The following is a 14,219-nucleotide window of genomic DNA, read 5'->3' on the forward strand; positions in this document are numbered from 1 at the left end:
TAAAATATAATTACACAGTCTACATAATTATAGAACTATAAGGCTGTGCGCTCTGTTCGGTACACTCTTGTTCTCCAAGAAACATGTAAAGCAATGACATCCTACAGTAATGAAATAAACTGTAATATGTTACGACCCTGTAAATCACGCTTCTTGTGTATATGTGTTGGGTTTTGTGGTTTTGGATAACAGTTTGAACATCCTGAACAAGGTTTGTGTAAAGACAAATTTCGTTTTCTATGAACAGTCTAGATAGAGTAAAATGTAGTCTTGTTGCAGAGTTAACTTTTCAGTGTTACTTCCATTCTGCCCCGTTATTCATTTCCTGCCTGTCTCACCTACGTGGTGGCCAATCATAGCTCACGTACCCCTCCCCCACTACCATCTGAGTCACCAAGGGCTGTTCGTGGTAGAACCACACTTCTTCTACAGCTCTATCACAAGGGTCCAGTCCACTCTCAACTAACAATGGCGATGTTGAAAAGGTTTTTAAAATCTGACCTGTCCTGTCCTGTACTGCTTTCATTCAAGCCATTTGAATTTCATCAGCTTTCCATACTCTGGCAACAGGCAGCAGAGTTTCTAGCCAGGAGGAAGCACTCTATGACCAGGGTCCAGTTTACTCTGTCAGACAGCGAAGACTCGAGCCCATTTGTTTTGGGCGTGGGGGTGTCTGCTGAGAGGATGCTCTCAGTGGTTTGGCTGTGATGGATCCTGTCTCTGCCCGAGATCACACTGCCATATCCTTCCAGTTTCCACATTCGTTTTTCCCCTTCTAACCCGAGACCAATTCAGTCCTGTGGTTCTTCCTGTGCTGGCCCCCAGACAACTCTCTGGACTGCACTCTGAATAAAAGGTCTCCTTAACTGCCGGTCAGGGCCCTTTTCTTTGGACCGCATCAGCCTTGTTCTGTGAGCTGCTGGTGTAGCACATCGCTAACTCTCAGTGAGATAGGCTCCTCCTCCTCACGCCCTCAGGTGACCTTTGTCAGACAGGAAATGGGCAGATCAAAGCCTGAGAGATGTTTGGAGACAGCACAGAGAAATGCCCCTCTGCATCATGACAGAACCATGGCACTTCCAAGTACTGTGCCCGAGCACACCGCAGAAACCAGAGCCAAGCTTGGTCTGTTACGTCCAGTTTTGCATCTCTAGGCAACTGTCTCGTTACGATAAACTGTATTGACACAGTGCACGGAGGCAGGACAAAAGGGAATCGTTGATGGTAAACATTCCCAGATTGATATCTTAAAATAGATGTTCCGAGAAAGAAAAGTACTTCAGAATAACCAAATAGGGGTCAAAATATGATTGAACACGTGAACGAAGTGATCCCAGCATGGAAAAAACGGACACAGTACGGTGCCACTTTTTCCTTTGAGAGTTCTTGTCAACATAAAAAAAAAAAGAAATCCACTTAACGATGCTACTGGGGGTGAAGATAGGCTTTGTATCTCAAGAAAGCAGCGGCCTCCTCTTGATAGGAAGCAGACAGTAACTATAGGAAAAGTAGGCGGAAAATGGGCAAGCATTTGTAATGAGGGCCATGTGGCTGATCTGTGACAACTAAACACAAAAAGCATTTCAGAGACCGTTCTCATTCTTGGGTAGCAGTGTCATTTACATTTACATTTAGCAGACGCTCTTATCCAGAGCGACTTACAGTAAGTACAGGGACATTCTCCCCGAAGCAAGTAAGGTGAAGTGCCTTGCCCAAGGACACAACGTCATTTTGCACGGCCGGGAATCGAACCGGCAACCTCTTGACAGAGTATCTACAACTGGCAACCTTCGGATTACTAGCTTGATCCCCTCACCACTCAGCCACCTGACTGTCAGGTGAGTGTCAGGTCAACTATGAACGCAACTAGGAACTTCCAAAGGTATAAGGACTATCAATAGAGCATCAGTGTTTTCCCCATAATAAACTGCTTTAGTCATCCATTCCCGTCAGTGACCCCTCTTTTCCTATTGCATAACAGGAGGGTCACAGAAAAGTGACTGCAAACATTGAAAGGGAGAGTGTGTGTGTGTGTGTGTTTGTGTATCAAACCTAATTCACAAATGCTGCCATGTGGTTGCATCCTGTGGTTCCCCCTGTGTTGTGAAACTATTGTTTAGCTTAGTAGTAAACAATTAAATCTCAAACACGATTTCTTTTTATGTCTCCCCGTGCAGACTTTGCAGGATGAGCAAACAGTATTCGTCTGTGAGTCCCAAAGACAACGCGGTCCTGAGCGTGATCACGGAACCGGAATACAAGCCCAAGAAACGACGCTACGTACGCAAAGATGGCAGCTGCCACATCGACTTCCGTCACGTCCCAGAAGAGTGGCTTCTCTACGTGACGGACATCTTCACCACCTTGGTGGAGATCCGATGGAGGGTCATGTTTCTCACGTTCGCCCTCTCCTACATCCTGTCCTGGCTCTTCTTTGGCATCCTGTACTGGATCATAGCGCTGGCCAATGGGGATATAAAAGACCCCACCAATGACCCTTGTGTGTATGAGGTGCGCAGCTTCACCGCTGCCTTTCTGTTCTCTCTGGAGACCCAAACCACCATCGGCTACGGGTTCAGGGGCATGTCGGAGAACTGCATGGTGGCCATTATCGTTGTCACCGTGCAAGATGTCATCAGCTGCTTCATCGACACCTTCGTCATCGGCATTGCCGTCGCCAAGATGGCGTCCGCCCGGAAGAGGGCCCAGACAGTGGGTTTCAGCAACACCGCCGTCATCAACCTCCGGGACGGCTTCCTGTGTCTGTGCTGGCGAATCGGAGACTTCCGCAGGCACCACGTGGTGGAGGGGACGGCCCGCGCTCAGATCATCCGCACCACGATGCACACCACAGGAAAGGTCGACATGACCTACAGAGACCTGAAGATCAATCAGAGTGAAATCATCCTGACAACGCCCGCCACTGTCTTCCACAGAATAGAGGCCGGAAGCCCCCTGTACAGTATGGGTCTGGAGGACCTTCGAAAGGAGGATTTTGAACTGGTCATGTCTTTCACCTACACGGACGACTCGTCTGGCATCCTGCATCAGACCCGCACCTCCTACATGCCCGACGAAATCTACTGGGGCCAGCTGTTCCAGGACATGCTCCTGGTCAACAGGAAGTATTACAAGGTGGATTACTCCATGTTCCACCACACAGCTAAGGTCCTGGTGCCGGAGGTCAGTGCTGAGGAGTTCGACCGCAAGAAACTGATAAAGCCTTCTCCGCGAGGCACCCCACTACACACCCCGCGGCCCTCACCTAGGCCCTCACCTAGGCCCTCACCTAGGCCCTCACCTAGACCTTCACCACTGTCCCCCCGGTCGAACTTCCAGGATCAGCATTTGAAACCCCCCACGGTGACGGTGGAACTTGTGAACGGCAATGTCACTGAAGCTGAGATGGTTTCTTCCAGGACAACAACTAATGAGAAGCAACAGCACCACGACACACTGTCCCCAACTACGACCTTTACTGAAGACAGTTTGTAGATACTCTGTCAAGAGGTTGCCGGTTCGATTCCCGGCCGTGCTAAATGACGTTGTGTCCTTGGGCAAGGCACTTCACCCTACTTGCTTCAGGGAGAATGTCCCTGTACTTACTGTAAGTCGCTCTGGATAAGAGCGTCTGCTAAAATGACTAAATGTAAAATGTAAATGTAAGACGTGCCAATAATTGCTAACATTGACCCTTCAGAATCGTAGTCTATGCGTGCTCTCTACCAATGGACATTTCCCAATAGAAACGTACATACTGAATTCACACTGTAACACAGGTAGAAACGCTGGCATTCAATTAGAGTAAGTCGAAATGTCGTTCTTCTAAATATTAAATAGACACTGTCAAGGAATTCATGTAAATAACTGAATGGCTCAAAATTACGATTATGATGAAAAATACATTTTGTACATTTGTCTTGTGTTAAGTCAAACAAAATTGTACAGCGATGACTTGTTATGACTGTGTTCTTGTACAATACAATGTTCAAACATTGTATTGTACAAGATGAGCTGGGAAAACGTTTATCATATTAAAATCCCCTTCTCCTGAATATTAATGAGCTGGTGATTCAGAGGTGGGAGTCTAACATTAACTGTGTGGGAGTCTGTTGGCTGAGTGGTTAGGGAATCGGGCTAGTAATCCGAAGGTTGCCAGTTCGATTCCCGGTCATGCCAACTGACGTTGTGTCCTTGGGCAAGGCACTTCACCCTACTTGCCTCGGGGGGAATGTCCCTGTACTTACTGTGTCGCTCTGGATAAGAGCGTCTGCTAAATGTAAATGTAAACTGTCAGCAAGCATTACCTTGTGTACAGTATGTGACTCAGAGTCAAGCACAGAGGTACAAGAACATTCCAGATGTTTTAGGTTCTTCTGTCGAATGGTTGTCATCTTCATAAACATGCACAGGTCTTGTCATAATCTCAGAATTTAGTTGAATGCTCACATGTTAGCCTTGGTTGAATGATAACCTTCGTGCCTGTGTAAGTAGAGTCCACATCATACCCTCATGTCTAGATTACACGACACATTACCAGGCAACTCATTTGAATAATTCCCAACAAATACAATTGTACAAAATACCACTAAAACCAGTCACGAATAGAAATACGTTCATCTGATGGTTTGCTTCTTTTGAGAGTAGAAGGACGTCAGGCCTTGTGTTACAGGTAAAGGTGAGGGGAAAGGTGAGGGGAAAGGTGAAGGGAAAGGTGAGGGGAAAGGTGAAGGGAAAGGTGAACGGGAAAGGTGAGGGGAAAGGTGAACGGGAAAGGTGAGGGGAAAGGTGAAGGGAAAGGTGAACGGGAAAGGTGAGGGGAAAGGTGAACGGGAAAGGTGAGGGGAAAGGTGAGGGGAAAGGTGAAGGGAAAGGTGAGGGGAAAGGTGAGGGGAAAGGTGAACGGGAAAGGTGAGGGGAAAGGTGAAGGGAAAGGTGAACGGGAAAGGTGAGGGGAAAGGTGAACGGGAAAGGTGAGGGGAAAGGTGAGGGGAAAGGTGAAGGGAAAGGTGAGGGGAAAGGTGAGGGGAAAGGTGAGGGGAAAGGTGAAGGGAAAGGTGAGGGGAAAGGTGAGGGGAAAGGTGAGGGGAAAGGTGAACGGGAAAGGTGAGGGGAAAGGTGAAGGGAAAGGTGAGGGGAAAGGTGAGGGGAAAGGTGAGGGTTAAAACCTGTCTGGGCTGAAACACCTGCTGCTCTGGGATGTGTCTTCCTGGTTCCCGGTGGGCCCTGGAGAGACCTGGCTTCTTCCCCCCACCCTGTCGTTGATCTATCATCTCTGAGAACAAAGATCTTGTCTGAGGTGAGGGGAAAGGTGAGGGGAAAGGTGAAGGGAAAGGTGAGGGGAAAGGTGAGGGGAAAGGTGAAGGGAAAGGTGAGGGGAAAGGTGAGGGGAAAGGTGAAGGGAAAGGTGAGGGGAAAGGTGAGGGGAAAGGTGAAGGGAAAGGTGAGGGGAAAGGTGAAGGGAAAGGTGAACGGGAAAGGTGAGGGGAAAGGTGAACGGGAAAGGTGAGGGGAAAGGTGAAGGGAAAGGTGAACGGGAAAGGTGAGGGGAAAGGTGAACGGGAAAGGTGAGGGGAAAGGTGAGGGGAAAGGTGAAGGGAAAGGTGAGGGGAAAGGTGAGGGGAAAGGTGAACGGGAAAGGTGAGGGGAAAGGTGAAGGGAAAGGTGAACGGGAAAGGTGAGGGGAAAGGTGAACGGGAAAGGTGAGGGGAAAGGTGAGGGGAAAGGTGAAGGGAAAGGTGAGGGGAAAGGTGAGGGGAAGGTGAGGGGAAAGGTGAAGGGAAAGGTGAGGGGAAAGGTGAGGGGAAAGGTGAGGGGAAAGGTGAACGGGAAAGGTGAGGGGAAAGGTGAAGGGAAAGGTGAGGGGAAAGGTGAGGGGAAAGGTGAGGGTTAAAACCTGTCTGGGCTGAAACACCTGCTGCTCTGGGATGTGTCTTCCTGGTTCCCGGTGGGCCCTGGAGAGACCTGGCTTCTTCCCCCCACCCTGTCGTTGATCTATCATCTCTGAGAACAAAGATCTTGTCTGACCGTGTAACTTTGATGTGTCGTAGACAGAGCCCATGCCGCCCTCGCCTGTCCTTGCGCGGCTTTGATCCGGCGCGAGGCTCACCGTCATTAAGACAACAGAACTGCTCCCTATGAGCTCATCAAAAAGCTACGATACTGTTCACATGGCAAGGAGATGGCTTACACAAGCACTGCATCTGACATCTTCGCTTCATATGTGACACAGTGACTGTCGACAGCCACCTCCAACTGTACACAGAGCAAGAAAGGGAATCTAATAAGGATGCAGCTGGTGATTCTCTGCTGAGGCAGCAGTCAGTGGAGCATCACAGCACTCCGCGTGGGGGCCCGTGAACACCGAATTGTCTGAGACTCCGGGTCGCCCCCTTGTGGTCCGTGGAAGCACGGACCTGCAGATTGAAATGGGGGATGAAAAGATATATGGTGATTGCAGACAGCCAGCTCACACAGCTTGTTTGGGCTAAATATATGTGCTGCTATTTTTAGAGCTGTCGAAATGGAAAAAAAGGATTCTCGGTTCAATGGCAGGGTGAGTGGGACGTCGTACTGAATCTACAGCCTCTCCTTATTAGTAAGCATGCTGTTATGACACATGATTGAAACAGCTCCTTGGCATGACAGAGCCTAATCTAAAACCACTGCCTTGGTTTGATGTGTACCATATGGGTGTCATACAGTATTGGTGTGTTTACAGACATTCTCGACATCAAATGGAACTAAACTGTTATGGCAGTATGGTATCTTCAGGTCTTCAGGTCTGTCACATGGGAGTGAATTATTCTTGAGAGATTAGCTGCAGAAGTCTGCCAGTGAAAACTGGGATGCTGTTCAAGGGTGGGTGAATGGGCTTCGCCTGCTACAGTTAGTGACTTACACAACTATTGAAAAGATTCAAAATGAGCTGTTCTTAAGTAAAACAGCGCCATAACCTTGGCCATCATTCAAATACTAACAATGAGACGAAGTTCTTAAATTGTTGATTCCATCGGAGTTTCAAACAGTTGTCAAAACAGTCAGTTTGCAAATACAAACTGAGAAATATTTATACTTAATAGTCTACTTAGCTTAAAATAAAATATTTCCTCAATTACTACAATCATCACTATTCAATTAGTTGACCAGTGTTTTGCGCGTGCTTTTCTTCAAACTGCACGAGAAACTCGTCTGTTACACCGGAGGTCTCTGAAATGCTACTTCTGATTTTATTCAGTAGAGTTTATCAGTTGTCTTTATCAGACAGTTTGGCTCTCTCTTCCCGATTGGCTGGTACGGGAGTCGGAGGCGGGGCACCCGGTGTACTATTTAAATTGCTTGGGGAACTATTTGCTAAGCACATTATCAAGACCGGTCAATTTGGTGGCATGAGGTAATTTCAGTTCTCGCTGTAATAAAACACAAAATACATCATCCTTCTTCGAGTAACGAGTAGAAAACGAGTAGGAACGAGTGGATAGCGGAGGACCTGTCTTCTGGAATATAATATATAAACCAACTACCTCTACAAATGAGCAACAGGTAAATATTAGACACTTCATACTTCCTAAAATGAAAAAGTTCATACTTTCAACAATTGAGGATACTCCAAGAAATCTAGTGGCATATGTTGCAAGTATCGTGTTAAAAATGACGTTGGGTATGCATAGACAGACGTTTAGCTTTGTTTATTTGGCATGATACGTACGTATGACACGATGACACGAGAGCGCTGCGCGCACTGAAGGGATGTTGAACAGTTGAAAAACAGATGCCAACGACCGTAGCACGAAATGACTGCCTAACATCACCGTATTATTGTTTTGACACCAAATAACAATGCAAAAAGTTACACAGTAATATACACGTCCAGTTAATTACCTATTTTCACTTTTAAATAGTGAACATTTGCAATGAGAGATTGCATCAGTGACTCACCCGCACCTGTTCACATTTGTCCCTGGCATTTGGTGCGTATTTGACTGCAGCTTTAAATCTGTAAATTACTTCTCTTGGTAACATACACCAATACAAATCTTAGAACATTTTAAATTATTTTAAGAATAATTTTCCCACTGAAGCTAGTCCAGAAGACAAAATTCTAGTAGTTGGATTATTTTACGCACTACATTGTATTGTATATTCTAGAGAGAAATTATTCATTTTGAATATCGTCACTGAATGTATTGACGTGTGAAATTTGGGGAAGTGATTTAGGATATTGAATTTTCCACAAACACCATTGTAACTGCTGGGGCCAATAAACTCAAAGCAACACTTTCCCTCCATTTTTTTCTTCTAACTAAAGTGTCTTGATCCTAAAAGGAAATTTAAAAAATACAATATTGTTGAGATAAATATTTTTTTTTCTGTAGCTTTGTATTTATGTAATAACTTCCATCAGTGACCTCTTTGCAAAATAGCTAAATCAACAAAGACATTTGGCATTTATGTAAGTATTCATAAGTAACAGGAACAGAGTCTGAAATGTGGTAAAATAGTCATTATACCTCACTCCCAATAAACATACCATCTACTATACCATACCACCACATGTTCAACCTAAAAGAACAATCTCTCCAACTTTAAATACATTTAAAGAAATGGCTGCACATGAACCTTAGTGCGCACTAAAGCCAAGCAGAATCATAGCTCCATATGAAACATGTTTAGTGTGAGGACTGTTTATACATTTACATATTTCATGGAGCAGCCATCCATTTTTCATGAGTAACTCCCACCCTGGTGTTCAACACTAAGCCTGCTACCAAATCTCTCCAAATGACTCTGATTTTGATTTCGTAGCATAGTTCTGTTGCCAGGACAGCAAGGTCTAGAACATGTACAACAGACAGGGTTTAATGAGCGGTGTTTCAGTTGTGGCGCAGAATCCTCCTGGGATGCACATTATGCTGCTGGGGGAAGATGCTGTCCCTGTGGTGGACTCTCTGGGAGTCAACAAGCTACGCAGTGCACCCACAGAGAAGACCTGAGCTTTTACATTTGATATTCATGAGTGCTGAGTGCTGCAAGCAGACACTGCGGTCTCTAAGCTTTCTAATGTGGCAGACACAATGTGAGGAATCTGTAAATGTGTGTGCTGTGTTTGTGTTGTATCGACATGGTCTCTGTTCAGCACTCAGCTCCAGCAATAGTAAATAAAGACAAAGAGGAAAGGAGTTACTCATATTACTGTAGTGCTGACCACCCAAAGAAATACAGCGTGAAAAGCAAAATAAGCTAAAAAAAAAAATCCAAGTTCAAAAAAGTTTCCAGACACCTAGTTTAAAGTAAACAAAGAATCAGTCCGATAGAGTGAGGTGTTTACTTACACAGTCAAGCAAAACATTGCATTATTCAGGGCCTGTTAATAGCTAGGTAGACAATGAGCATTAGTAATGCACCACTGCTTGAGCAGAAGGGCAGAAGGAATAATGCATGCTGTATGACATTGGGACAAATAGATTGTTCTGACACTGAGGTGCATCAGTGACATTCTGGTAAAAGTATTATCATCATGTTTGATCTAGTCAATTATTCACACCTGTTATTGCGTTTCTTCAATAATGTCTTCATATTTTTTTTTGTTTTTTGTTGCTGCCACAGAGGTTCAAAAACTGAATACAAGTCCTAACAAAAGGTTCATGGGATCCCATAGACATGCTGTAACCCACAGTCCAACAAGAAATTATCTTGTCAACATTCTACTGCCAACAAAAACAAGCTTGCTTTGTAAAATGACAATCAATGGGACCTTACTCAAATTACTCTGTGCTCCCTCTCAATGAGAGTGGAAAGGTCAAAGTAGGGTTCAATAGCACGGTTATTTTGTCATAACTGAAAGAAATATTGTTGGCACAAGAATTCAGGCTTTTACTTGCCCTTGTCCATAGAGTATTAAAATAGTTTCTCAGTCTACACACACTGCAGAGAAATGGATCATGAGTAATCATTTACAATCTTAGGAGTTTGGATGAAAAAGCACCTTCCAAGGGGTTTTTACAAGCTACAAAGGGACTCTATAGGGAGTTTATAGCTAAAGTTCGTAATAGCTACTAAGCCTAACAAACTTTCTCTCTGCCATCTTCTCCCTAGCATATATAATTGATGAGGTCCTGCTGTCTGATGAGAGAGGATTGACCAGCTCATCCTCAGCTCAACAGACGTCTCCTTGGTCCGAGTCGAGCTAGGGGCCACCAAGGACACCCAAGAGGCGCCTCCTCTGTCCACCCTTCCTTCGACACCATTTCCTGCTTGAGTCGGCCCCCGCAAGCGTTTCAAAACTGTTTCTCCAACGCTTCTTCCAGAAACTCAGACTGTTTTCCAGAGCAGAAGCAGCACAGCCCACCCAGACAGAGGTGATGGGAAGTGTGCGCACCGAGCGCTACAGCATCGTATCATCCGAGGAGGACGGAATGAAGCTGGCCACCATGGCGGTTCCCAACGGCTATGGGAACGGCAAGGGCAAGGTGCACACGCGGCGCCAGACTCAGAGCCGGTTTGTCAAGAAGGATGGTCACTGCAATGTGCATTTCATCAACGTGAGCGAGAAAGGTCAGCGCTACCTGGCCGACCTCTTCACTACCTGCGTGGACATCCGTTGGCGGTGGATGTTTGTCATTTTCTGCCTGGCCTTCCTCCTGTCGTGGCTGTTTTTCGGCTGCGTCTTCTGGCTGGTCGCCATCTTTCACGGGGATTTAGAAAACAACAGCCAGAAGTGTGTCTCCAACGTCAGCAGCTTCACCGCCGCTTTTCTCTTCTCCATCGAGACGCAAACGACAATCGGCTACGGCTACCGCTATGTGACGGACGAGTGCCCCGTCGCCGTGTTCATGGTGGTCTTCCAGAGCATCGTGGGCTGCATCATCGACGCCTTCATCATCGGCGCCGTCATGGCCAAGATGGCCAAGCCCAAGAAGAGGAACGAGACACTGGTGTTCAGTCACAACGCCACGGTGGCCATGAGAGACAACAAGCTGTGCTTGATGTGGCGCGTGGGGAACCTGAGGAAGAGCCACCTGGTGGAGGCCCACGTCAGGGCCCAGCTCCTCAAGTCCCGCACCACGGCGGAGGGGGAGTTCATCCCCCTGGACCAGATGGACATCGACGTGGGCTTCGACAGCGGGGTCGACCGCATCTTCCTGGTGTCGCCCATCACCATCGTCCACGAGATCGACGAGGACAGCCCCTTCTATGACATGAGCAAGCAGGAGCTGGAGACGTCCGAGTTTGAGATCGTGGTCATCCTGGAGGGCATGGTGGAGGCCACGGCCATGACCACGCAGTGCCGGAGCTCCTACCTGGCCTCCGAGATCCTCTGGGGACATCGCTTCGAACCTGTGCTCTTCGAGGAGAAGAACTACTACAAGGTGGACTACTCTCGCTTTCATACGACATATGAGGTGCCGAGCACCCCGTTGTGCTGTGCCAGAGACCTCGCGGAGAAAAAATACATCCTATCCAACTCTAATTCCTTCTGCTACGAGAACGAGGTGGCACTCGCGAGCAAGGAGGACACAGACGAGGGGAATGGGGGGAGTGTGGGCCCGGACGGAACCCAGACGGACAATGTTTCAGAGACTGACCACAGCCAGGCCACGGTGCCGCTAGAGTCGCGTCCTCTGAGGCGAGAATCTGAGATATGACTGGCGGAGACCTCGCGTATGAGATCCTCTTTAACAACCTGCTCTAAAAGGCACATTGAGTCGAGCTGGGCCTTGGGTGGAGGACGGGTTCCCGCTGATGGTACTGCTGTGGGAAGGGCCTAGGACTGGGGCACGCATGTAACGGGAAAATCTTAGCACGCTGAAAGTGTGTGCATAGGAGGAAAAGTCTCCCACAAAAGACGTCTTTTGTGTCCATTGACTGGAGCATACCATGTCACATTAGGAAAGGGGGGGGTTTAGATGACTTGAAAATGTCAGCGATATGTCTGTTGATTGGCCCAGTTAACGATGTACACGAGGGTTTGTTATGAAGTTGTTTTTTATGCTTCAACAGTCTTTCTCAAATGTTGCAAGGTGCAGGAGCTCTGCTTTTACACGTAGGGAAACATGGGCAAATATGCAAAGATACTCATCGAGAACTCGTTTTTCTCTAAACCTGAAACATTTAGCAAATTTGCACATTAATTGGGCATAAGTTTGTTAAAGGTCCTTTTAAAGTTATTGGATGTTTCATCCATGGAATCCCTCTCAGTAACAAAGACATTTTCCAAACTGAAATAGTACTTATACGAGGAATGACTGGTTCTTTATCAAAGTAACTGAACACATTTTTAAATCTTTGTCTGATGGGTGTTGCCGTCGAAGACTGATACAAGTGAAATATGATTTTCTTACTAGCTGTTTGCTATATCAATATGTGTCTGAGGCAGATATGGTACACTGCACGAATGATTATGAGCTGGTCTCTCGACAGACATTACACATGGCAGAGGTCTAAAGAAGAAACGTTTTTTGTATGTATTGGAACTATTTTTTTGATCACGCGAGCAACGATGTTTCTAAAACATAGAGATTATTTTCTGTCTCGTATCTCATCCCACAGAATAGTTGCTGGTCAAATTGATGGAAACGAGCCTGTTTACGTGAAGGAATTGAGCAGGGTAGACGTATCAGTATAGAAAGTAAGCGGAGATGAACTGAAGCCTACAAAATGGAGGGGGAGGGCTGGGCTAAAATGAGCATATGAATGTTCTTAAAAGTGCTGCTATGTTGTTGCATTTTATAGGGTTTGACAACAAAAGCCAAAGAGTATTATTATAATAGTTAAAAAGTGTTTTTTTCCACTTGTAAGACTGATATGAGTAAATAATTTCTAAGTAAAAAGAATGTTTTTCAACTAGTTGTTCACATTGTATTACCTTTGAGCCCCTCGACACGAACCCTTTGTCATCGTCAATAGAAACACAAAAAGTCTGAGTCAGCCACACGATGCCACAAACAGTTATCTAAGTTCTGAGGTGAAATAGACAGTGCTTATCAATTGTCCTAAACAATCATTTTGACGGAGTTGTAGGTCTTGCATCTAAAGGCTCAAGTGAAGTCTCGCCAGGATTTTGTTAATTCAAGACCATCCAATTAAAACATTATAATCCTTAATCTCAGAAGAACAGTGTTACAATAGTAATTCATTGAAAAATATTAAATTAACATGACGACAATGCAGTTCAGCAGAATCCTGCCTGTCCTCCAGGGCACTTTCAATCAGGAGACGACTAAATGTACATCTCTCCATTTTCACAACGTTTCACTGTCTTTGTTGTTCATGCATGTATACTTAATATCCAGAGCATAGGTTGCCATCCTCGTTATCAACATTATTTAAAAGAAAAGTCATTTAAAGGTGTTGCTGTACTTGGTTATCATTGATTGGAAAGCATAGTCTAAAACCAGAAGTACTGTAACCCTGTTTTTCAAACCTAGAGTTTGCGTCATGGTAAAATCTATTTTCTGTCTCTACACAACGATGCAAAGCCTTTAGGCTTTAGAGGTTCTTCTTTTGTAAATAGACCCCTCCCTGCAGTCATTTTGTATCAGAGTCTTCCACTTGTACTGCAAAACAATGGAATGTACAGATTTTTATATTAATAATATTATTGTTATTATTGTATATGATATTATATTGTTCTTTTTTCAATAAAACCTCAATGAATGATCAAATGCAGTGGTTATCGTTACCCAACTAAACATATACAAATATGAATTCACCTACAGAACTCAATGAACCATGTTTAATAGGAGAGGTAATTTTCTCCTCCTCTTGCAAGATACACTGATTGGATAAGCTTCCGCTTGTTACTTTTTTTCCCACTGGTGAACGTGGGTTAAGCCACACAGCCACTCTGTTTGAGACAGATTTATGAGAAATCCTCACTGACCCCCAAACCAAACACGAACAAGAAGAGAACCTGGTCTGGCCCTGCAGTGGGAGAACCTGGTCTGGCCCTGCAGTGGGAGAACCTGGCCTGGCCCTGCAGTGGGAGAACCTCACCTGGCCCTGCAGTGGGAGAACCTGGTCTGGCCCTGCAGTGGGAGAACCTGGCCTGGCCCTGCAGTGGGAGAACCTGGTCTGGCCCTGCAGTGGGAGAACCTGGCCTGGCCCTGCAGTGGGAGAACCTCACCTGGCCCTGCAGTGGGAGAACCTGGTCTGGCCCTGCAGTGGGAGAACCTGGCCTGGCCCTGCAGTGGGAGAACCTGGTCTGGCCCTGCAGTGGG

At 46.0% G+C, this 14,219-nt stretch overlaps 2 protein-coding genes across 2 annotated transcripts; both read left to right on the plus strand.

The window, feature by feature from the left end:
- Window positions 1–2,168: 2,168 nt before the first annotated feature.
- Window positions 2,169–4,553, plus strand: kcnj16a (potassium inwardly rectifying channel subfamily J member 16a). The gene has a single exon (XM_062474994.1). The coding sequence runs from the start codon at window positions 2,188–2,190 to the stop codon at window positions 3,493–3,495; it is 1,308 nt and encodes a 435-aa protein (XP_062330978.1). The 5' UTR covers window positions 2,169–2,187; the 3' UTR covers window positions 3,496–4,553.
- A 2,799-nt stretch (window positions 4,554–7,352) lies between these two features.
- Window positions 7,353–13,658, plus strand: kcnj2a (potassium inwardly rectifying channel subfamily J member 2a). Its single transcript, XM_062475193.1, has 2 exons — window positions 7,353–7,542; window positions 10,096–13,658. Exon 2 carries the CDS (start codon window positions 10,362–10,364, stop codon window positions 11,643–11,645), a length of 1,284 nt encoding a protein of 427 aa, XP_062331177.1. The 5' UTR covers window positions 7,353–7,542; window positions 10,096–10,361; the 3' UTR covers window positions 11,646–13,658.
- Window positions 13,659–14,219: the final 561 nt, after the last annotated feature.

This window comes from Osmerus eperlanus, chromosome 12 (genome assembly GCF_963692335.1).
Source record: "Osmerus eperlanus chromosome 12, fOsmEpe2.1, whole genome shotgun sequence".
In the NCBI taxonomy this organism is placed as follows: Eukaryota; Metazoa; Chordata; class Actinopteri; order Osmeriformes; family Osmeridae; genus Osmerus; species Osmerus eperlanus.

Bases quoted from the DNA above. Each gene is read 5' to 3' on its own strand.
- kcnj16a (XM_062474994.1), top strand. From the start codon at position 2,188: ATGAGCAAACAGTATTCGTCTGTGAGTCCCAAAGACAACGCGGTCCTG.
- kcnj2a (XM_062475193.1), top strand. From the start codon at position 10,362: ATGGGAAGTGTGCGCACCGAGCGCTACAGCATCGTATCATCCGAGGAG.